We start from the raw sequence: 25,967 nt of genomic DNA, 5'->3' as shown, positions 1-25,967 counted from the left end.
GGTTTTGTATGTGGGGTTTACATATAGTATATTCAATAAATTCTTGAAGAATGAAATTATATTTGATAATGATCTTTAGTAAAGCTTATAATCATTTATGCAGTATATTTATCCCATAAATTTATGTGTTTTGAAAGTTCAAACTTCTGAAAGCAGGACAGACATCCTTATCTGTATGGTAAACTGTGTTCTTCTAGTATAGCATATACTAGAAGATATATGCTCAGGCCCTACTTGCAGTCACTTCCATTATTTGGGGCATCAAGTCACTCAGAAACCTGTAACAGGGGGACCTAGTGTGATAAAACATTCCAAATTTCTAGAGGGAACTGAATTTGATAGTGGTCCTCTTAATTTTAAAAGTTAGAGCATCTTCTTAAAAAAAAAAAAAAAGGTCCAAATTTTATTAATGGGCCACCAGTTTAAGACATTTAAATAGTTTAGTATTTTTCAGACAAAGTGTGGTGAAATAACTGCTCCAGACTCATCTGAAAAGTTGTTAAAATAGTGACATTATTCAGGAAATTCTGGCCATTATTATCCACACCACACCCCCTCGACAACTTTAATGAGCCATCTAAGTTTAGAAATTACTTTTAAAACCTAATATGCTGGAGCACCTGGATGGCTCAGTGGGTGAGCATCTGTCTTTGGCTCAGGTCGTGGTCCCAGGATCCTGGGATCGAGTCCCACACCGGGCTCCCTGCAGAAAGCCTGCTTCTCCGCCCCTCTCTCTGTGTCTCTCATGAATAAGTAAATAAAATCTTTTAAAAATAAATACATAAATAAAACTCAACATGCTTGAGAATCACCTAAAGAGATGGTCAAAATGCAGATTCTTGGGCTTTATCCTTAGATATTCCTATTCAGTAGGTCTGAAAGAGGCCCCTGGAACTCGCTCTTTTCATAAGGACCCAGGTGATACTGAGGCAGGTGGTCCATGAACGGTGGCCTAAAGTAACATCGTACTACACATCATAGTAACAAAAACAGCATTTACACAAGTCCTCGGTATACGAAATGTGTGTAACAATGTGGGATGGTGGCTAGAACCTGGGCTATGGAGTGAGCCAGATTGGCCATTAGCTGACCCTATGGAACTTACTCAAGTTCAATTTCCTCAGCTATGAAATGAGCCAGTTTTAGCTCACATCATAATTACTGGAGGAATTGCATATTGATTGCGACGTAACTAAAGTACACAGTGGGCACCTTCTGGCACACAGTAGTTTCTTAAGAAAAAATACTCTTTACTTTAAGTCTTTGAGACTGGGTATGATGTTCTACAATGGCATTTTAGATTATGGCAGATGGACAGTAGAGGTAGAAAAACACAAAGGGGTAATAGGAGAGAAAAATGATTTCCCAAATAGGGAGTTGGGAAAATCTCTCCCTGAGAAAAGAATGGGTTTGTCAGAGCTTGAAACATCAGTGGAAAGCTTTGAATGACATTTCTGGAAAAGGGGAAGAGTAAGACGCAACACAGGTTCTGGGCATATCAAAGGGTCGAGTTTGCTTCAGAAAACAACATGCTGAGGAGGGAGGGAGTAGAGGACGGTGGGACATGAACCGGAAAGGTGAGCCGGAGTCTCACCGTATAGGGCTACGGCTTTCTGTAGCTGTGTGTGCACATGTGCGCGTGCGTGTGTGCAGTGGAGGACTGTGGGCTTGCCAGGATCTTTAGAAAGAGAGGAGATCTGGTGGGCTTCAGTTGAGATGTCTCAGGAGTTAACATTGTAGCACACCCTTTCTGTTCCAAACACATCAATGACAGAAAACTATAAAGAGAGAAAATGATGATAGACCCCAAAACAACATTTGTGCGAGAAACAGGAGATTGATGCAGGGCAGTGGCCAAGGTTGTCATGCTGAATGGGAGCTGGAGTCCATCTTCTAGAGGGTTGTGCATCAGGCAACCAGAAGTAGGACTGGTTTGAAGTCAAGGTAGAGAGCAGGGCTATAGCAAGCATTCTATTCCTCTGCCCCTCTTGTGAAAGAAAGCTACAAAAAAAGAGAAACTATTCCTAATCTACTGTCTGAGTTACCTATTTTTTGTAAACCGTAGAACTAGGGAAGGAGCAGGGCAAACATATATCCCTGGATTGGCACTGAGGCAGGTGGCCTGCTGTCTCTGTGACCTGATCTTACCTATCTCCAAAATCACCACGTGCAGAGCCCTAAATGTCGTTATAAAGGCCTGACTCTGACCTCAGAACCTTGTTGTGTTAGATGGAAGCAAATACCGAAATGCTGAATAAAAAGGAATGAGAACAAAAGCAACAAAACAGAAAGACACAAGGACACTAACAGCCACCAAAAATCTCACCCAATACAAGTTTGCACATCATTATGTGAAAAATCATCAAAATGTATACTGCTAAGGAAAAAGCCAACAGAACAATTAAGACCTCAGTTTACTCCAGAAGAAATAGTTTCTATGGAAGATTTGGATGCAAACTTCAAAATTAGTCTGCTCAGAATATTCAGTATATATATAGGGGCACCTGGCTGGCTCCATCAGTAGAGAACGTGCCTCTAGATCTCTGGGTTGTAAGTTCAAGTCCCATGTTGGGTGTAGAGATAATTTAAAAATAAAATCTTAAAAAAAAATAATGTTCAAGAGATAAAGGGACACCATTCATTAAAAAGAATAATAAATTATGTAACTGCACAAGCAAAAATTAAACACTAATAGGTACACATGACAAATAACCTGATAGAAATTTTTAAAACAAAACAATAATTATTCATACAAAAAATGAATTGATGGGATATATATATATACATATGTAACATATGTTAGACTAGATATATATATATATTAGACTAGATATAGTTGAAGAGGGAATTGGAAGATTTCTTTTTAAGGTACGCTCCATGCCCAATATGAGATTTGAACCCACAACCCTGAGATCAAGAGTCTAATGCTCTACTGACTGAACCAGCCAAGTACCCCTAGAAGATGTTATTAACACAAAAAGCAGCACATTAAGATGAGGGTAGTGGGGTGAGAGGCATAAAAAGGGCACCACAGAAGACAGATTGAGAGGCTCCAACATGTCAAACAAGAGTTAGCAGAGCAGTTCACGCAGAATATGAGAACAGAATAACAGAATATCCCACTACCCTCCAAAAAAATGTGTACTTCTGGAATAAATCTTTACCTAGGCAGCTTGTACTGAAAGTATAAGATATCAGCAATAAAGAGAAAAGCCTAAAAGTCATTGGGAAGAAATGGCAGTAGACATTCAGTAGACCTCTCAAGTGTTCAGAGAAGATACTGTCACCCTGAAGTTTTATACCCAACTAAACTATCATTCAAGATGAGACAAAATTGTAATCATTTTCAAATAAAGAATCAGCAAACAGATCAAACTCGCAAGATGCCTGGGTGGCTCAGTAGTTGAGTGTCTGCCTTTGGCTCAGGGCATGATCCCAGAATCCTGGGATTAAGTCCTCCATCGGGCTCCCTGCATGGAGGCTGCTTCTCCCTCTGCCTATGTCTCTGCCTCTCTCTCTGCATGTGTCTCTCATGAATGAATGAATGAATGAATGAATAAATAAATAAATAAAATCTTTAAAAAAAAAATACCAAACAGATCAAACTCACCTCTTAAAAAACAGATCATTAATATGTGCTTGTTATACCACCATACAAATGCATTCCGGGGCATTTACCCAGAGAAATGAAAACTTATAAAACCTGTTCATGATCTTCATAGAACATTTATTTGTAATAGCTCCAAACTAGAAACAACCCAAATATCCTTCAACAGATGAAGAGTTAAACAAACTGTAGGGGACCCATACCATGGAATACAATACAGTTATAAAAAGGAGAAAACTACAGATACACTCATGGATGGATCTCAAGGGAATATTGTTGAGTGAAAAAAGCCAATTGCAAAAGGTTACAAACTGTATGATTATATATGATGTTCTTGAAATATCAAAATTCCAGAGATGGAGAACAGATTAGTGGCTGCCAGGGGTTAAGAAAGGAGAAAAAGGCTGGTGTGGCTATAAAGAGAGTGCCAAAGAGTTTTGTGGTGATAGACCACAACTGGTGGTTGTGGTCACAGTTGGTGATAGATCAACACCAACTGTGTTGGTAGCTATACAAATCTATACATGTGATAAAACTGTAAGATCTACAGGCGAACACAAGCACAAGTGAGTGCATGTAAAATGGGTGATATAAGCAAACTGAATAATGAGTAAGTTCTATGGATTCTACTAATGTCATTTTCCCAGTTTCTATATTGACTGTAGTTATATAAGACATTACTAGTAGGGAAAACTGGATGAAAGGAATGTGGGACCTCTGTACAACTTTTCTTTTCTGGCAACTTCCTGTACGTCTATAATAATGTCAAAATTAGAAGTTAAAAAGAGATTATAGACTGGATTAAAAGAAAAAACAAACAAAACCCCACACGAATTCTAGTCATATGGAAACCCACCCAAATCATAGAAAACAAGAAACTCAACGGACTCAAGTGAGTAAGCTGAAAATAAAGAGATCAGGAAAAAAACATGCCAATATTCATTTCAAAAAGCTGTTAAAACTCTCTTAATATCAGACAGCCGATTTTAAGATAAGAGAATTAAAAGGGAAAAGAGAGACACTATAGTAATATAAGAAATAATCCACCAAGATGATATTACATTACCAAGAATAATATAAGTAAATAAAACTTGGCTCCTGAGATTGTTTTTTCTTAGTACATAGACCACATTTATGAAAATTAACTGAAGATAACACCACAAAGGAAGTTCTAATATGATTATTTCAAAGAATTAATAATATGCACAGCCTTAAACTGCAATTAATGTAGAATCCAAAAATGAAGATAGTCTAACTGACCAGTTGTTTAGAAATTTAAAAACCCATTAAATTTTAAAACCATTAAATGAATTATGGTTTAAGAAAACTGATCACAACAGAGATCGCAGAATATTTAGAACTGAATATAGGTCACCAAATAGGACTGTTAGCTGTGAACAGCTCAATTTTAAGAGAAAACTCCACTCAAGAAGCTAGAATGAGAAGAGAAAAGTGAGTGATGAAGAACAGCATTTATTGAAATGGAAGGCAAAGAAAAAAATAAAGGATCACCAGGGCCAATAGCTTTTTGTTTAAAAAGAACTAGTTAAAATAGACAAAACTAGTTAAAATAGACAGAACTTTCATAGTAAATTGTGAGAATTTAGAAGAATTCCCATTGGAGATTGGAATAAAGCAAGAGTGCTTGTCACTGCTTCAAGTCAATACTGTCTAGTCAACAAAATAAGACAGGGAAAGGAAATCAGGAAGACAAACGATAAATCTGAATTTGCAACTATGGTTGTCCAAGGCCCAAGGGAAGTAGTTCAAATGAGAGAACTCAGCAAGTTTGTTAAACACAAGTTAAATATATATTCAAAAAATTACTTATATGTATATTAACCAATTGCAAGATATACTAGAAATAAGTTTGCACTCATAACAAATTCTATAAAGTAATTAGAATAAATTAATAACAAATGATATCTCTGGAAGAACATGACAAGGCATTACTGAAGCAGCTGTACCAAAGTGCACATGACTAAAGGAAAGATAAACTACGTTCTTGGAGGGGAAGAACTCAATTCTGTGAAGATAATAATGCTCCCCACACTAACCTCTAAATACGGTGAATTCTATTCAAATCGCCTATTTAGCTTCTTTCTAGAAGTACAGCAAGCCAATCCTAAAGTTCATATGGAAAAGCAAAAGCACAGAAATCATTATTTTGAAATGCAAAGTGGGAACAAATGCTCAACCAGATATCAAGATTTATGAGAATACTTAAAACATGTGGAATGAGCACGGTGACAATCAAATAGACCAGTGGAATAAAATATAGTCCAAGAAGAGACCCACACACATAGAGATGTTGAGTATATACGAAATGTGGCATTAAAGATAGTGGGAAAGACAAGCGCACTGACTACCTGTGAGGAAAATAAGACAAAATAAAAACCACAATAAAATAAAAAGCAGATCTCTCCCTCATAGTAGACACAAAAATAAATTCTGGGCACGTGAATGATCTAAATTTGAAAAGCAAGGTTTTGATATATTTGAAAAAAGGCTACAGGTGGATCTATTTTATGATCCCAAAGATAAGAAAGGATTCCTTAAAGAAGCTACAAATGTAAAATAAATAAGTCCTGGGGATACAATGTACAGCATGATAGCTCTAGATAATAATGCTGTATTGTGTATTTGAAAACTGCTAAGAGAGTAGATCTTATTATAAGTAGATCTTCTTATAAGAAAAATATTGTAACTATATATGGAGATGGATGTTAACTGGATTTATTGTGGTGATCATTTTGCAATATACACATTCAAATCATTATGTTGTGTACCTGAAACCAATTAAAAGAAAAGGCTACTGGGGATCCCTGGGTGGCTCAGCGGTTTAGCACCTGCCCTCAGCCCAGGGCATGATCCTGGAGTCCCGGGATCAAGTCCCACATCGGGATCAAGTCCCACATCGGGCTTCCTGCATGGAGCCTGCTTCTCCCTCTGCCTGTGTCTCTGTCTCTCTCTCTCTCTCTGTGTCTCTCATGAATAAATAAATAAAATCTTAAAAAAAAAATTTTTTTTAAAAGGCTACAAAAAGCAACAAACAAAAAGGAAAATATTGATGAATGCAGCTACTTCTGTTGATAGAAAAGATACATAGGAAAATGAAATGAAAAGCCAATTATCTTTTCTTTCCATCTACCTGCCTACCTACGTAGCTATCTACCTATCTATTGAAGAGGTCCCTTCAAATCGGTAAGAGAAGACATACATCCCAATGGGCAAAGGACATGAATGGGTAGTACTTCAAAGAAACAAAAAAATTCTTAATCTCACTGGTAATCAGAAGGCAAATTAAGACAGAATAATAATGGATTTACTTATAGTATTGATGATGATACTGGGGACCCTCAGTTACTGTGGACAGGAATGTAATTTGGCACAGCCACTGTGGAAAACAATTCGGCTATTTCTAGAATTCAAAAAAAAGGTTACCCAGAAATGTATGGACAGGAAGACATGTAGGAAAATGTTCCCTCAGCATTGTTTACATAATAAATACCCATCGACTGGAGAATGAATCAATACATTGTGGGGTTCATCATATAATGAAATACTACGGATCAGTGAAAATGATGATTCAGGCTCTGGATTTCTTAAGGAATTCAGGGCTACATGAATCAAACTAGAAATCTGGAAAACAGAACATGGAGCAAAGAAAGGTAAATTAAGATGTCTTTTAATCCTGAAAAGCCTTATTCTTAGGTAAGATAAGTTTCTGCAGCTACCTCTTTGTAAGAGGAAGTTCCTTGAGGTTATAATTAGAAATGATACTGTTACAGTATTCATGGGACCCCAATCCCTTTTGATATGGGTCATCCTGGAGAAATGCCAGCACATGTGGTTATCCAATTTGTCCTACAGTTTCTTGTGGTGAGGACTAATAATAACTTTTCAAGTAATTTTAAAAGAAATCGCTAATTAGTAAAACTCTATCTTAACCATGAGTATCAAGAACATACTAAAGCTTACATGCTGAAACTTTTATTTGGGCGTTCCTAAAATACTTAAAAACACGCACAAATTCATCGTTAAATTTGTTCCGTTTCCTATTCTTTCATTATACTAAGCCTCGTCCTTTTAGTTTGAAGCTAGCAATATGAAAAAGGAAAAAAAAATGGAGAATCTGTTAATAATCCAAGCTGAGCATCTCCGAAAAAATAATCAGATTCTGTTCATAGTAAAGATGTGTAAGAAGATAGGAATTTGGACACCAGATGCTTCTTCACATTACAATCTGCATGGAGTCAGCATGAACAGTAAGTACCTATAATTTCAACAGTGCTTTCTGACTTTACGGTGATAAAACTTGCAATCCCATTACCAGTTTTGGGATTGGATGTCGTGGATGAAACCACCCTGGGCAGTCTTGAGTGGGATGCTGGTGAGGGGGCATCGCTGCTAACCATTAAGAAGGGACGTTCAAGAAAGATCTAGAATGATCAGGTTTCCTCCAGCTTCCTCCTAAGAGGTCTACTTAGAATGGGTTGTTTCCCTTATAAATGACAAGCGTCTGTATAGTGCTTGATGGTTTGCAGACTGAATCACTTCATCAAAAAAGCAGCAGTGGGCAGCTGGAGCGGCTCGGTGCCTACCTGTAGGCCACTGCGCATATCGGCTCCCAGCCTTCGCTCAAGAGTGACCGGAGCAGCCAGGTGATACGCTCCTGTTCCTGAAACTAGTTCTTTAGCTGGAGTTTTTCATATGTTAGGTAATTATGGATTTTTTCCCAGAATAAATTATCTTTCTTAAAAAAAAAAAAAAAAAAAGTGGAGTAGTGGAGAACAGCTGGAGTTTGGAGTCGGAAGTGTGGGAGTCCCTGTTCTACTATTTCCTGGCCGGGGGATTTCGTGTAGGTTTGACATCTCTGTTCTCCGAGAAGTAAAATAGGAAGGGCTACCTGCTTGTCTTAAGGTTTGCCCTGTGAGGATGAAGACAACCTGGAGAAGGTGCTCGGCTGAGCCCTCCCCGTGCCTGTTACTCCACTTCTAGGGGGTAGAGCCTAGAACTCTGGACTCAAAGTGCCCCATCTTAGAACTGTGCAAATGTTTTAAACACGCACAAGTTCACGCTTCAGTATTCACTCCTTTTCCCACCTCAGTCCCTTGAGTTTAAAGCCAGTAATAGGAGGGAGGGGGGAATCTGCTAATGTTATTATTATGATATAATTATTAATTATTATTTTAATCACACATCATATTGTTTTGCTGAAAGTGTGTTAAATAAAGTAAAAAATTAATTTCTCTAAAAGTTTGCAGTTCTCACGTTCCAACAATCGCCTTGGAAAAATTAAGTCACCCCAGGACGTCAGTTCCCAAAGAAGCAGACACGTCCTCTGAGTGAAACCTTGCATTCTGGATGTCTGAAGTCACAATTTCTATCTAATCATTAGATTTAGAAACTGTGCATTAGTTTAAAAGTAAAAACTTCAACTTTTTAAGGTAAGGTTAACTCTAGAACATTTACGATTCCAGAGAATTAGAGGGAAAGAGTTGCAGAATTTCTGGCATAAACGTTCTCCAGGGGGCAGGTGTCCACCTGGCCACTCCACCTTGTCAGGTCTTCATCTTCATCTAGGGCCTCCCCAGCCTAGAAAGAAAACTCATTATTTATTATTTGACTTTGGTTTGATCTTGGGATTCGAGGTAGATGAAATAAAGGGAAGTGGCTTGAGTTGGCTTCCTCTGACATATTTCAAGATATCAAAGGCAATAATGGCTCCTTTGGTTAGTAGATCAAAGATTTTAAACAATGACTTGGTACTGAATTAATATAACAGCTATTGCTGACACAAGGAAGGCCTTTTTCGTATAATCTGTACACTGAGGGATCCCTGGGTGGCGCAGCGGTTTGGCGCCTGCCTTTGGCCCAGGGCGCGATCCTGGAGACCCGGGATCGAATCCCACGTCAGGCTCCCGGTGCATGGAGCCTGCTTCTCCCTCTGCCTGTGTCTCTGCCTCTCTCTCTCTCTCTGTGACTATCATAAATAAATAAAAATTAAAAAAAAAAAAAAAAAATCTGTACACTGAAGATCATAACTGAGAAGACATATTTTCCGATAAGGGACCCTCCCTCTAGGACGTCAGCTGATATGAATACGGATGCTTTGAATGATAATAATTTATTGATACCATGTGCTCGATGTCGTGCTAAGTTCTTCACAGCAACTACTGCATGTAACCTCTCCCGACAATCTTTAGGTAGGCCATTATTATTTCAATGTTACTGATGGGAAAACCAAGGTGACCTAAGTTACCTAAGGATGCAAATAGGGAAAAAAAGAAAAAAAAAAAAAAAGCTAAATTCAAGCCTGCCATCTTTGTCGCTCAGCCATATGGACAGTAGGAAACTAGTTCTGAATGCCTCCCCTTTTCCTCTCTCGCTACCATGTATTATTCTTCTAGATCCAAACTCTACGACTTCCTTTCCTGTGTGGTACGGAGAGAGGACAAGTCTGGAATCAGAAAACCCAGCCTGGAGCATGGGCCCAGACTCCTACCCACTCCTTGGACACGTCAGCCAAATTCTGAATCTAGTCATGTTCCGTAAAATTACTGTAACTTTTAAGATTATATGTAAAAAGTATTTTCTTTTCTCTTAAAGATTTTATTTATTTATTTATTTGAGAGAGAGAGAGCGAGTGAGCATGGGAAGGGGGAGGGAAAGAGGGAGAAGCAAGGTCCCCACTGAGCAGGGAACCCATGCAGGGCTTGATCCCAAGACCCCAGAATCATGAGCTAGGCGAAGGTAGACACATAACCAACCGAGCCATCCAGGAGCCCTAAAGAGTACTTTCTAAATAAAAATTTCTACAAAAAAAAAAAAAATTTTCTGCAAGTAAATCAGAGAATGGCAGTTGCAGGGGTATGGGAGGGGATGGAAAGTTATTATTTAATGGGTGCAGTTTTCATGCTGGAAGATGAAAGAAATTCTGGAGATGGATGATGGTGATGGTTGTAAAACAATGCGAATGTACTTAATGTCACTGAGCTGTACACTAAAAAAATGGGTAAAATGGTTTATTTCATGTTATATTTATTTTACTACAACTTTGAAAAATAAATGAAAAAATCTTAGAAAAAGAAGTCGTACATGGATAATAATACCGGTATAATGGTCATTTTCTCTTAGGACAAATAGTAGAGAGAAAGGATTATTTCAAGTACGTTATCAATTCTTATTTATTACCAAGACAGGAACACAGAACTAGAAAGTGGCCGTGCCCCACAGGGATGAGGCCACACTGTCCAAGGTGGGGACGGCATGGTCACTCAGGTCACACTGACCTCTCTGGATGGCACAGAGCACCATGACCCCGGTGCAGCTGAGAGAATCCGAGTGTGAGCAACTGCGGGCCAGATGTCCTCCTCCAAAGTTCAAGGCACCCAGACACGGCACGGGCGGCGGAGCCCTGACGTGCTAAAACGCAATGTGCATGCTTGGCTCTTCTGGGAAATTATCTTTATGCATCACAATGATAACATTTTTAGATTTAGTGGAAAAGGATGCCCAGCCCCTCCCAAACTACATCTAATCTTAAAAGTGATGCAAAACTGCCGTTTCAGTAATTACTGAGATCCACGTCTGTGCTCTGTTCCTGTGTGCGGGGTCTAAGCACTGCAGCGCGAGCCCTGGCTCCACATGACTATGCGCAGGTCACTCGGTGTCTGTAAGTCTCAGTTTCCTTATTCAGAAGCAAGAGGTGGTTGCTAAAATTCTAGGGTTTGGTGTCTGTTCAAGGCTGAGGCCAAAGTTTCTGTCAAAAACCTGGGTAGCAGGCAGCCTGGGTGGCTCAGCGGTTTAGTGCCACTGAATGTCCCAGAATCGAGTCCCACGTCGGGCTCCCTGCATGGAGCCTGCTTCTCCCTCTGCCTGTGTCTCTGCCTCTTTCTTTCTCTCTTTCTGTGTCTCTCATGAATAAATAAAATAAATGAAATCTTTAAAAAACCAACAAAACCTGGGTAGCCCAGGCATGAGGGTTAGGTGCCAGAGCCCCTACCGAGGCTCCTGGTGACCCCACGCACAGTGTCCCAACTCTTTTCATGCCTCTGATCACTGTTAGATTTGTAGAACACGAGGGTAGGGAAGGTTTGTTTTTTTCTTTTCCCCCTAATGTTTACATAATCTCTACACATGGGGCTCGAACTTACATCCCAGAGATCTTGAGTCACACACTCTACTGATGAGTCAGCCAAGTGCCCCAAGAAAGACTTTTTCATTGACAAAATAGGAGAGATGAGACGAATATGTGGACGGAGCATGCTTTGGTTCGGGGGAAAGAGGGAAAAGAAGAGAAAGGAAGAGAAGAGAAGCAGTGGCCTATTCGTCATGCAGCGTTGCAATGGCGCGTCGTGTTTTAGACTCCCTACTTGATGCACTGTACCTCTTCCAGAAGGGTCCTCCGGGTCCAGAGTGCCAAGTGGACACTCAGATGTTGGGGAATTCACTATTTCAAACTGACCCGAAAGGTCTTTAAACTTCCTATTTGTTCCTGGTTCCTGGCATGAATTGGTCTGTTTGGAACGTAACCCTCTTAACCAAACACGGCCAGAACTCAAGACTGGACTCACTGGATTTTACCAGGAAGCTAGAAAAAAGGTGTAACAAATTCCTCAGATTGGAGTCGCTGAGTGACTCCATTCTAGAAAATACCCCGAGGCCCTGGGGTGTCTGTCCAGTTCACTGGTGTGTAGGATCTGCGAGGACTACGTTACCTAACTAGCCTTCTTCTGAGCGTGCACTAGTACAGCCACTTCATTCCACGATGTTAGAGCACCTGGCACTGGTTAAGGCAGGGAGGGGCTGTCAACCAGAGCAGTCAGCAGTCACGTCACCTTCCTTGTTGGCTGGTCCCGGACTGCCAGGCCCATACATCTCTGAAAAACCATCTCGCTAAATAGCAGTAGTTAGCAAAATGACAATATTAGCGTTAACAGCTAAAAAATAATAAATATTTTTCGGCATAAGCTATTCAGAAATACGCCTAAATAAATGCTATTTGGGCAATTATATTCCTGGGCCAGCAGATAACAAATGATAATCACCTCTTCCACTGCTGTAAATACGTATTGATTAAGTTCAAAGTTAGGACTCCAAAATGAATTATATCTGGTCATTGCTAAACTGCTTTGCTCACTGAAAGAAAAAAAAAAAAATCCACACAACACCTATTATACTGCATTTAATTAAGACAAGCATCAACTTTATGTGCCATTATTTGCTTCTGCCAAATCTCTATGGTGTAAATATTGAACGGTGGCATCCCCTGAATGCTAATCAATCTTCTCTGAATTTCAAATGATTACATAAATTTTAGGAAATGCTTATTTGCCGGCATTACCCTCAGCTGCATATATATCAGCCAGGCATTAGTATGAAGATATGCATAGTTTTTTGACAAGTGTCTAGTGAGTGTTTTCCTAAATTAGAATATCATATATGAGGAGGTAAGAGCTGAGACCGCATGCTAATTGTCAGAAGAACCCTGGGATGCCTCTTTTGCTCATCTGACTTCATGAGCAACAATTTAACCAATGCACTTGGGTGAAGATGTGAGATGAATGCACCGCATCCCTAGGCAGGCCGGGGAGCGCGGGCGGGCGGGTGTGCGCGTGTGTGTGGGCAGCACCCGCACCGGTGTATGAATCGGAGCGGCTGCAGCAGGCCATGTGGGGGTAGGATCGCACTGAGAAGAAGGGGAGAACGAAGCAAATACCGTGAGCAATCTCAGGAAGGACAATTACCCCATAATGGGAAGGCCGATGTTTGCGGCGTGAAGACCACCCCTTATGCACACTGTTGTGCTGGTTAAAAACTCGAATTCATATCCGGACACACATCGCCATGCACAAGTACAGTTTCCTGCTAGGGTCCCACCCTTCTGAAGTTTTCCTGGCGGGAGGCGGTCGACTGAGGCAAGGGAACGCCCCTGTCGCTTCTTCAGGTCACCTGTAGGCTTGCGTTGTAGCCACCCGCACCCGCACCCGCGCCCGCGCCCCCATCCTGACTTATAAAGCGACCAGTCAGTCCATTTCGCTTTAGGCGCTGCAAACGCGGCGTCTGATCAGTGACCAGCGGTCTCTGCTCGAATTGGAAGCCTCTTTCATTAACTGGCCTGCACGTTGCAAAAGAGCAAAAGGCAAATTCATTTTTCCCTCTGCTCCCGTTGCTGTCGCAGGCAGCCCCCACCCCTCACACCAACGGGGACACTTGGTCTGATGGCAAGAAACCTCAGACCCGGCGAGTTGCTGGGCCTCTGGAGAAGTGGCGGAAATATTCATCCTTTCTTTTTGTGACATCCTACATTCCCTTCTCCCATGGTGTGTTCTAGGACATCCCTGGGGCGTGTTCTAGGACATCCCCGGGGTGGGTTCCAGGACATCCCCGGGGTGGGTTCTAGGACATCCCTGGGGCGTGTTCTAGGACATCCCTGGGGCGTGTTCTAGGACATCCCTGGGCTCCTGCGGAAGCCGGAGGCGAGGGAGCAGGGGGATGTGGACACGCGCGCTCCCTCTAGGGCTCCGCAGCTCGGGAAGGGTGGGCAGGGGAGTCGAGAGCCCAGGCCGGAGCCCAGGCCGCACCAGAAGGGGTTTCCTTTCACAGGACCACCCCGTAACGGGCCAAACACCAAGCGATCCTGCGAAAGCACTTCGTCGGCACAGGAGGTGGATTCTGAAAGCCCTTGCTGTGATGGGCCCTGCAGAGCCACGCTAACCACTGGCCTGGGGGTCGAGCTTACTGTGGTTTAGGCGCCCAGTTTCCCTTCACCCTCCTGGCGTGACGCGAGCCTTCCCCGGCGAGCCGGGCTGAGGCGGGGATGCACGGAGCAGGCTCCCTCAGCACAGGGCAGGATAGGCCGGGCCTGGCAGTAGCGTCATCACAGTCTTTCCTTCTTTTTTTTTCTTTCTTAAAAGACTTTATTTATCTACTTGAGAGATAGATGGAGAACAAGTGGGGAGGGGCAGAGGGAGAAGCAGGCTCCCCGCTGAGCAGGGAGCCCGATGCAGGACTCACATCCAGGGCCCAGGGGTCAGGACCTGAGCCCAAGGCAGACACTTAACCTACTGCGCCACCCACCTCCCCATCACAGTCTCTCCTGCTGAAAGCAGAGTCTTGCCTTGAGGCACCCTTAAGGCACCCTGACCAAACTGCCATGCTTTCAGGGTTATTTTAACACAGATCTTTTATATGCCATCCTTAATGACCGCGTGTCTAATATTCCTACAGGTCCTTGCTGTCTCTTACTATCGTGAGATGTGAGATCAACAGGTGCTCTGCAATTCTTTACCCATGTATAAAACCTTCATTTTTCTTTTTCTTTCTTTTTTTTTTTTAAGATTTATTTATTCATGAGAGACACAGAGAGAGAGAGGCAGAGACCCAGGCAGAGAGAAAAGCAGGCTCCCTATGGGGAACCCGACGTGGGACTCGATCCCAGGACCCTGGGGTCACACCCTGAGCCAAAAGCAGAACCTTGGCTCAACCACGGAGCCACCCAGGCATCTCAAAACCTTCATTTTTCAAACGAAGTGTATATGTATGTATGCCAGTGCTCACAGCAGAGACAGTTCCCCACAAGGGACTGTTTGTGATCCAGCCTTAAGCTCTGTACAGAGGTGGGAACTTGGGCTTGGTTCACGCAAAGCCCATCTCCCTGTTGCCATTTTGCTTTACCAACTACTCTGCAGTGAACTTTAAGGAAAAAAAAAGATTCACTGATTTATTTGAGAGGGGGAAGAAGAGAGAGTTTTAAGGACACTCTGGGCTGAGTGCAGGACCCCACAATGGCTCAACGTGTGGCTCAATCTCATTGCCCCAAGATCACAACCTGAGCCAAAACCAAGAGTCAGGCACTCAACTGGCTGTGCCACCCAGGCACCTCTGCAGGGAGCTCTGACACCGTGTCTTGGCCAGGGTCTGATACTGAAAGCCAGGAGGAGAAATGTTACACTTAGAAAAACAAGGGACGCCTGGGTGGCTCAGGGGTTGAGTGCCCGGGACCCCAGAATCATGCCCTGAGCCGAAGGCAGACACTCAACCACTGAGCCACCCAGGTGTCCCAGAAAAAAAATTCAAATAAAGAAAAAACTACCGATGATATCAAAAACTAAGCCTATTGGAAAGTCATTTGCTGAAAACAAATTTCATCACCTAGAAGACTAAATTCATCCACATTTTCCAGCCAGTAGACATGGCGATTTTATTTACTATTAACAATGTCAACATCATAATGCATGAGCAGAGTATGGTGAGGTCCTTCCGCAGAGTGGAAAGTTCTACCTGAAGGCAGAATTGACCAACTCTCCCCACCAAGGAGCTTTATCTCCCAGACCTCATGGACACCTTTGGCTCCTCTTTGTCTATCTTAGGGTTTTTATTGCCAATAACCACCAAAAGGGAAGAGGATGGTCATCAAGTTACGTTTATTCATTTTTTTCCCTTTTAACATTATAAAGAGCTCAAATAGATGACAAAACAGGCAAACAAGTAATGAAGGCTTATGATCATTTAACTTTCCTAAAGTCCGGCGAATAAGCCAAAGAAAATGCCAAAACTCACCAATAAACCATAAGGAGGAATTCTTTGGAGAGAGAGATACTGAAGTTATGAGACAAATGCTTTCTACAAACTTCCTAAATCCCTGAAACCCAGAGTTCACGTTGTCATGAAACAAACAAAACCAACTTAAACAACTTATGATATATTTCAAAGCCAAGCAATGTAAAAAGTTTTATAATTAAAAAAGTTTTTTATAATTAAAAGTTTTATAATTAGTATATTCAGTGAAGATTAGAAATTCACATTTGGTGGTTCCTTTTTTTTTTTTTTGGTGGTTCCTATTTTTATCCAAGAGAGTTTGGGTTTTGTTTTTGGGGGGGTTTTCTTGGGTCTATATTCCTCCAGTAATTGTCCTAATTCTCTACATCATTTTGCCTATATAGTATTTATGTAGTATTTTGAAAATACTTGGTTGATGAGTTCAAATGTCACTGAAGAAGACAATGTGATGCCGCAGAGAAAACACAGCCTAGCATTTGGGGATGTTAGTTCTAGATCTGGCGCTGCCTTAAAATGTTGGGCAAATTACCTAGTTTTTACAACTACAAAATGGGAGGGAGACCATCTCTAAGGTTAAGAGAGAAACTAAGGGATTTACCCACCGGCAGATGTTTTATTAACACTATCAAAGAAAGCATTGCTTCCACTTCCTTCTACAGCTTATTTTGGTATCGGACACTCTGAGTGTCTTAATTCAAATAGAACCTAAATGCCTATCATCAGTATCTAATTCCACTCAATATTTCATATTCACTAAGAAAGACTCTGTTTAGTCTCTATTTCTTTATAAGAATCTTTCATAATGTGAGGACATATCCTTACTTTCTTTAAAAAAGATAAATTCTCTAATACCTATCCATAGGATCCATTTGCTAACCTGTTTCTTCAAATTTTGTGCCTGTATTTTTGTTGTTGCTACTAATTTTTCCAGTTCCCATTACCTTTTTCTTAACTTAGAAGTTTGAATGAGAAGCCTTCTTTCATTCATGAATGCAATAAATATTTATTTATTTATTTACTTACTTATTATTACAGGCAGTGTGACCACAGAGAGGTCATATTTCTATTTTTTTTTTTCTTAAGGATTTTATTTATTTATTCATGAGAGACAGAGAGAAAGGCTGAGACACAGGCAGAGGCTCCATGCAGGGAGCCCAACGAGGGACTCAATCCCAAGACCCCGGGATCACGACCTGAGCTGAAGGCAGACGCTCAACCATCGAGCAGCCCCGCAGGTGCCCTGTAATAAATATTTATTAAAAACTTATATGTCAGGTGGTATGCTAGGAGGAAAACATATGGTTCCTGTGTTCATGGACATTCTAGTTTATTAATCTGATAGATAAAAAGCCTTTGCTTCATTAAAAGTACAAGAGCGACCGTAGAGCTTTTTTTTTTTTTTTAAGGTTAAGCCTTAGATTTTTTTTTTTTTTTAAGGTTAAGCCTTAGATATTTAAAGTAGCTACAACAGACACAGGGAAACATACTTTGTTCTGCCTTAGAAGTATTTCATTTTCTCCTTCCAAATCATGATTTCAAATCATGATTTTTAAGGCCTGAAAATGTTATCCTTCCATTTTCAAAACCCCTTCCAGTTTGTGGATCGAGTCACAAATAGACCGTTGTGTCCTGGGACATTTCACCAATTGCTTGGATGTTAATTTACATTGGAGATAACATGTTTAACTTTTTTTAAGTCAAGGAGTTGTGGCCTGACACTGAAGAATGCCTGAACCAAATCTGGAGATGAAATCAAACAACTCTGCAGTGAGTTTTGTTCTCGACTTAATGCCCATTGCACATTCAGCGCTTCTCTATCGAAAAGGCTCAGGTGGCAGTTTGGTAGGGCAGCTCGTAGGCAGCGGTTTTCCCAGTTGAGCCATTTCCCCCAAGGCAAACACCACTCATCTTCCCTGGGTTTGCCTCCATGAGGAGGACTCTTGCCTGGATGTGTGATCAAAATTCAAAATTTGGAAATTTGATGTGAAACAAAGAGCTACCATGATGAACAAAGATCTGATTTTATCCGGCCATTTTAGCGTAGACAGGATTCCACCACTATCAAGAAGTTGTACAACATTCCCCAACTACTATTAGCTCCCAGGGGCTGAAAACCTATGATCTTGCATTCTGCTTGGAACAGACGTGCCATTCATCACCTACTGTTAGTCGTGAATAGTCTTTCTAGTTTTTCTGCAAGTTCACTTTCCCAAAGAGCTAACAAATGAACATCTCCCCTTATACACTGGGAGAATGCAAACTGATAACAGAAATGATTTAATTTTGAGGAAGTATCAGCTAGAGAGTTCTCTGCAAAAAAAACAGCCTCAGAAAACTAACCTGCACTTAAGATACGACAACCTACTATTGACAACCACGTCACAAGCTACTTTGGTAAAAGTTTTGTTTTGAATTTAAAATTAAGTAAATCCATTTATCTATCCTTTCTCATCAGTAAGATTTTGTTAAGCTTCTACTGTGCAAGGTGGTAGAGACCTGGGACACAGAGAAAAGTGAAGGGCAATTTCTAACCCCAACGGAGACCCAGTCTAGAGCACCGTCCGCACAGAAGCAGAGCAGAGCAGCATCTTCCACCCATTTCAGTGCACTGAGAGGGCCTATACTTGGGGCAAATATTAGCTGCTTTTTACTCTGGAAAAATCCCCTCAAAGAGAGTAACAATCTCTTTAACTCAGCTGAATATAAAAGAATGGTTTGAGAAACACTGGCAAGTCAGAGAAGAGAAAAATTTACAACAGATCAAGGACATTCATTAGGAGAAATAAGATACAATATTCCTATAGTCCTTCCTCTTGCCACCTGGGGTATAACAAGTCCAGCGGCATTTGGCCACTGAGTCTGGAGGCTGAGATAATCCAAAGGCCAGAGTCACATCTTAGTTGGCACATTCTCATGACTCGCTGCTTTGAGCACTTAGGCCACACTAACATTCCTGGTGGGCATTAACGTGGAATGACGCTACTCAGGATGCTGCAGCTCAAAACCAGGTGACCACTTCCCAGTTCTGCATTTATTTTCAGATCAAGTTTGTGGGAATGCCGTTCATCTTTTAACGCACGCAATAATGACATTATTTGAGGATCATGATTCCACATACTTCTATGAGATTTATTTCTGCCTTGTTAGTGATAAGCCAATGTAGAATAGATCCTTCTTTACCAAGTTATCAAAGGGCTCAAATTATATATTCTCATAATTAAGAAAAAATTTTAAATTATATATATAAATATATATATATTATAATTTATATAAGTTTAATAGGACTTTAAGAAAATATTACTAACAGACTGGGCCCCCAGAGCCTACTATACTATATACAGAAACATTCTGAAAGAAACTATATACAGAAACTCTTAATGAAGAGGGGACATTTTTCTACTTTTTCTTCTTTTTTACAACCAGCTTAAGCAATTGATATCTGTTCCTGGATACAATTCGAGGAAGGAAAACAAAAAAAAAATCAGGCCACGGAATGGAAAATGTTTAAGTCAACCATATATGTAGTTTCAGTCCTATCATTAGCTTTTCATGGAATCAGAAATCAAGTTTGGAAAAGAATGACTTTTAGGAGGAAAGGGAGGAAGATTGTTACCAGAATTTGATTTGACTCAACTAATGGGCTACTGCGCCTCTAGAGTTTTCTCTTCTGGTTCAAGCACCCAGAAATCTGAGACTCATGCAGGAAGGACCTCTTCCTCCTACCTCTGTCACACCCTGTAGCTTGCATCTTGCATCGTCTGATTTGTTTACGTCAGCACATTCCTATCTCCGTGGAGTGTTAAAACCACCCCAGAACAGAGTTCCCAGCCCTATTCACCTCCAGTCCACTTTCCACATCACTACCACATCACTACCAGAAAAGCAAATCAACTAATGTTACCCGCACCTCACTCCTTTTTAAAAAAGCATCTGGCTCTACCTGCCAAGTGCCTACAGAGTGAAGATCACAGCCGCTCCTCCTGTGAACCACCACATCCCCAGAGCCTCAGCACCCGACACATGGTAAGTGCTCCCTACATGTTTGTAGAATGCCTTGAGGCCCTCCGTGCCAGGCTCCTGCCCACCCCTCCTGCCATCAGGCCACACTAGAGGCTTCCCTCCAACCATGTTGATCCCCTCCTACTCTAGACCTCGTCTGGCTCTCTCCCGCCTTCATGCTTTTGCACCAGCCATTCTTCCAGCTGAGAGTGTTGTCCCCCGAGGGCTCACGTCCTACTTGCTCTCACCAACTCCATCTGTAAAGTAAACATGGTCTCATCTCCCACCAAGAGGACACTGCTACAGTCCTCTCTCATCGCAGCCCCTGATCTCTGATCATCCCACAAGTCCTTATTTCCCTCCAGGATCAAAGAGGCTCAAGGCGGGGGCAGGGATCAGAACGCATCAGTTTTCAAACTTGGAGGGAGATCAGTGCAAAGCTCATGAGCGGTTGAGACAACAGGTTCTGATTCTGGACTTGGGCTCAGCTTTCAAGGGTGGCTGTGCTGTGATTCCAGGTCCATTACAGGCCAAACAGGTGTTTGGGGACCTGATAGTGAATTACCCACATATCTCAATAAAGTTGCCCCCCCAAAGGTTATTTGTCGCTTGGGAGGGGGGTATTTTCCATATGCAAATTGGAAACTCCCTGAACCCAGTTACCATTTCCTTGCTTCTTTAAACATAAACTCTTGATAAACAAACAAACTCTTGGCCCAAACTCTGTTTACCTCTGATATGAAATCTATGTTTTCTTTTTTCCTTAGACAATAAACAGGCGTAGTTGTAAGGGATGTGGAGTTTGTTACTCAGTGGTCGTCCCCAGGCTCCTGACACAGTCAACACACTCAAATAAGAGTGTGCGGTTGAGGAGGTTCTGGTAAATACATGGTTCAGGATGAAATACATGGTTCAGGATGATAATTTGTGAGGTTCACAGATTGAAAGCACTTCAGAACCCCCACCTAAGTTCCTACTTCCATAGTATCGGCAGACAACGTGATAATTTTGAAAAATGACAAAGGGAAGATAAAAGTGATGAAAGCGAAACACGGCCCATGGTTAATGTCTACATCTTCAAATGTAATGCAGTTATCCAACTAATTTAAAATACCATTGAAGTGAGATGGCTCTCTTTAAATATTTTATCACTGAGATGCTGTAAGATTTCTTACACATATATTACCACTTTTTCCATTTAATTACTGATCAAATGTGCCAGTTGAAAAAAGACTAAGGTCTTGCCATAAATCAGAATGATTTTTGAGATTATAGCAAGTAGGTCTGTGCTATCTTCCTCTTGATTTTCTAAAAAACTGTTCATGAGGAAAAGATGTAGACTTACTTGAATAGAACTTTCCTATTTATAGTGGTTAGTACAGAAACCACACAGGATCCAGTCCTGGCATCGTAAACCTTTGAACACTACATCTATGAAATTCTGTTGTCTTTTCAAATTTTCAGTAACATTTCTCTTTGCTATATTTATCACATTTTCCAAAATATGAAAACGTTCTTTTTATTTTAAATGTTGACTACATGTGAAAAATTAACTCTGGTTCTATTACTTCAAACTATCCCTTTATTAGCAACAGTTGTGCGGTGCTGTCAAGAGGAATTTTAAAACGAAAGTACCAAATTTGGAGAGTAGACACATCTGTTTTACTTTGCAGTTTGTTTTATTGTTTTATTTCTTAGGCTATGAATTCACAACTATCTTATAACTGAAGACTAAAGAAAAAACATATGTTGGTAAATCTGATTTCTGCATTTTTTTTTCATTCAGGGGAAGTTGCCTCCCTCAGCTGTCTGCCAATACGTAATAAATGGACTTGGCAAAAAGTTTATTTAAGTTGGCTTTATTAAGCCAACAAAATGCAGAAATCAAGTATGGGACAGGCAGAAAAATCTGTTCCTTTGAAGTCAATAAAAATCCATCTCCTTAATCCTTTTTTTATTCCAAGCAGTGGTGATTTTTCTCAACTGACTCACTGAGAACCTTGATTTAGCCAATCTGTCTTGCTTAGTTATCTTTCTTCTCCAAAGCTTTCCTAAAGAAGCATCCTTTCCCCTTGACAACCATCATCTTTTATACTCGCATAGTGATGCATCTGGTTACAAACATTCTCTGGTTAATCCTGATAGAGATTTAAGAAACAGGTTTTTAATTACTATCCATATTTTACAATAAAAGCAGCAGTAGCTTGCAAGCTCTAACAAAAGAAAAGGCACAGAGAAACCATCAAGAGCAGAAAGGACGGCGACAATTTGATACCATGCGTCTTTCCTAAGTGAGCTCCATTCCCCCTTGGGCTGCTGCCTTCTCATTATGTCCATTATGGGAGAAACTTCAGGACCCCAGGCCAATAACTCCTTTTCCATGGCCCAACCCACGTACTCCTGGGCAATGAGTCATGGCGAAATACATGCGTAAAAATATATTCACATTTGAAGATTCTGCGATTTGAAAAGGAAGGCATTACCTTGGTAGAACAAAAGCACGTATGGACTTCAAGACACTCAGAGTTTGGCACCATCTAGTAACAGTTGGTTGTATATAGTATGAGAAAAGGATTCCTTACCTAAACTAAAGAGCACCAAGAATTTCAGACACACAAACTCTCGTTGATCAAACTGTAGAGAGCGAAGCTTTGCCACTAACTCCTGTGCATGACTCATGAGATTGTTGAGGGTGGCCCCGGCTTGGGATGCTATTATAGAATAGTCCACCTGCAACACAGAATCAGTTTTAAGGACTGTCAGAATCAGAAACGAACAAAAGAATCAGAAACCAATATTTTTATTTGAAACTTTTAGGAATTGTGGGTAAAACCGGATTGCACTTTAGATCTGGAATGGAGGGGATATCCCCCATGACAATAGTTTGAGACATGCTGTCATTCTAAAACGTATCACAATTATTCTGATAAATCTAATCATTTCGATAAGCTGTGTAGGGAACAGATTTTGGCTACCTAAATTTTACAGGTATATGTACCTTCATCTTTTTTAACTGTGAAATCACATTATGGTGTAAGGTTCAGATTTTTAACTCTCACAAGTAAGTTTAAAAAAAAAAACAAAACTATACTATCCATAAGAAGTGAATCCAGAACGGCATTCTCTGCACACATGATGACATCACCTTGTGCGTGAGGGAAGTGAAGGCAGAGATGGGTTTCCATTTTTATTTTCTTAAGAGACCGTATTTTAAAGCAGTCATTGTTGAAGAATGCATGCTTGTGGATGATGAAAGACTCGCATTTAGATTATTCTTTAGCTGGCTGCTTCCTGAAAAGCAACAACTACTAACTATTTTCATATTGATTATTAACACATTTCTCTCGGAAGACAGCAATGATGTTATTAAGAAGAAGAAGAATTTCTCGATTTGGAAAACATAACAAAAAAGGGCTTATTTTCTCCTTCATTTCAAAGAAAAGGTGCTGCAGTGCACCAATCTTAGATTATTCATGGGGACATAAAAAGTTCAGCTTATAATAATAAGTTAAGATGTTGGGATGGCTGTCAATGATGGTACTGGCTTTGCTGCTGCAATTATAGCATAATGGGAAAGCCCAGTTGGTACCTGATGCTCCCATCCTTTTTGTACTGGAGAGCTCTCAGGCAACCAGATACTCTTTTAGGTGCATTTAATATTTGCAGCAGCAGCAAATTTGTCTGGGAGGCAAGTCCTCATCTGCCACTCACCCGGAGCAGACTGTATTAAATTTTTATATTTATTGACATTTCATTACCATAATTGACTGCACTTGCTTCTCTAGGAGAAGGCACAGGGCTGCCTCCTAAGCAGGAGAACTAGTCCCTAGAGTAGAATTTGCAATTAAAAACAAGGCAGAATGGATTTTTTTTTATTGTGTAAATATGATGAGTTGAATTTTCGGCTTTAACTAGAGAATACTGGGTGTACAGAAACCTTTTCCAAGAGTGAGAAAAATTATGAGTCAGTGGAAAGACGACCCCCAAAGGTGTCAATCAGTTTATATAGAGTCAACTATGCATGAAAAAGCCACAGTTAGTGTGTGTTCTAGGTTTGCTCTTGTATCAAGCACACAGCACTGTCCTACCTGCTTTGTCCAGGTGCCGGCATCTGTCCACTGAATTCAAACATCAAGTGCTCTAAGAATGCCTTTGGTTTCTGTTCCAGAATATGTGAAAGAAAGGTCCAATACACAAGCAACCTGACCCCTTGCTGGGGACAAGCAGATGAACACTGTGGGACACATTACGATGGCCCGTGTAGCCCCCAAAGGGGTGTCTCAACTATCCTTTTGCCAGTTCTCTTACAGGAGCACTACCTATGCCAGGTTAGTTCTTCTTAGTTGAAAGTGGTGCCCGAGCCCTAAATTCTTTAGAAACTATACATGTTCTAACTGCCCCCGGATAATAATAATAGAAATCCTACAGAGGCAAACAGGATAGGTAAGTGGATGACAACAGGAAGGCCCTACAGGGTCATGGAGGCGGAAGAAAACTGGGACAACACAGGAGGAGATCTGGGCCAAGGCGGCCACTTACAAGCAGAGCATCTTGGGCAAGTCATGTGGAGTCTCCATTCCTTAGTGCCCTGATCTTTAAATAAAGTAGTTAAGCTAGAGGATAATAAGGTGCCCCCACCCCCCTTCTGGGATTATCAGGAAAGGACAGTACTTGCGATAATACTACCAATTTAAGCTTGGAATCACTTGTTGCAAGCACCGCAGCGGTAGCTTAGAATGCACGCAGGACACGTTAGTCAAAATCAGTGAAGTGAAGCCTTCAACCAGGAAAGTGCACTTAAATAAACCACAAATATGCTGGCATTAATTAATTTGTCTTAGGATAAAGTTAACTGAGTTTTGATATATGTAAAGCTCTAACGGGTATGCAGTAAGTTCAAAAGCTAGAATTTCAGGCTCAAAAAATGTGGTACATCGTTAACCAGAACCTCATGCTTTAAAAGACGGGTTAATTTAAATTCGATATGTATGCGGTTCCAACAGGTGTGTCGTAATAAGTGCAAGTCCTAGAATTTTATACTTGAAAATAGAGTGCGCGATCCCCGAAAGGAACTGAAATTGTTTCATAAGATTCTATTTAGTGAGCTCTCTAGTGAGATGAACTTCAGGAAATCAATTGGCAGACCAACAACTTTATAGCTATACATTTATTTACATGCTAATTTGAAAGCTCAAACATGCTTATTAAATGGGAGCCCCGATAACATTTCCTTCAAGGATAATTTATCAGATTGCATGGCTCTGAAGGAGGATAGGTGATTTATTCCTGATACAGCACACAGATCTGCAACTTCCTTACATTTTATTACAAACATAATTATATTTTCATTGTTGAATGCAGAGTTTGTGCTCATTTCAGGAGCAGCTGGCCTTGTCTTTTATGTACTTAGTAAAATTAATTTATTGCTCTCTTACATGTAATCTTTGTGCCATTAAATTCAAGGCAGATATTGAAGAAATACTATAAGCCGATGTCCCCTTTGGATAAATTTCACTCATCATGAAGGTAGAAACAGTTTTAGCTAAATTGCTTTTAGTTCTAATAACTGAAATTTTTGATGACTTGTACATTGTAAGATGCCTGTCATTTTAATATGATACACAATAATAGGAGATAATGAATAAGTTGCCAGTAGACCTTTCCCTTAGGATGATGTTACAGTGGCTGTTAATTAGCTACAATATGCAAATACTAAAGTGATCCCACTTCAAAACTCTATTGTTATTTTATATGTGTGTATATAGATATATATGTATCTATATAGATATAAATA

General features: G+C 40.7%; 1 protein-coding gene across 5 annotated transcripts in view; it reads right to left on the bottom strand.

Annotated features, from left to right (window-relative positions):
* Positions 1 to 25,967, bottom strand: part of NR5A2 (nuclear receptor subfamily 5 group A member 2) — a 138,371-nt gene that overhangs the window by 32,094 nt on the left and 80,310 nt on the right. For all 5 annotated transcript variants that reach the window (XR_005988781.1, XM_041760558.1, XM_041760550.1 and 2 more), the window contains one exon: positions 22,756 to 22,903. Coding sequence is in view for 4 of the 5 variants with exons in the window: in XM_041760558.1 (XP_041616492.1) it covers positions 22,756 to 22,903 (148 nt within the window). In the remaining variant the exon portion in view is untranslated. The remainder of the gene's footprint in view (positions 1 to 22,755; positions 22,904 to 25,967) is intronic.

This window comes from Vulpes lagopus, chromosome 1, assembly GCF_018345385.1.
Source record: "Vulpes lagopus strain Blue_001 chromosome 1, ASM1834538v1, whole genome shotgun sequence".
Classification (NCBI taxonomy): Eukaryota; Metazoa; Chordata; class Mammalia; order Carnivora; family Canidae; genus Vulpes; species Vulpes lagopus.
Note: the sequence above shows the minus strand (reverse complement) of the source record. Positions and strands in the feature narration are given on the sequence as shown.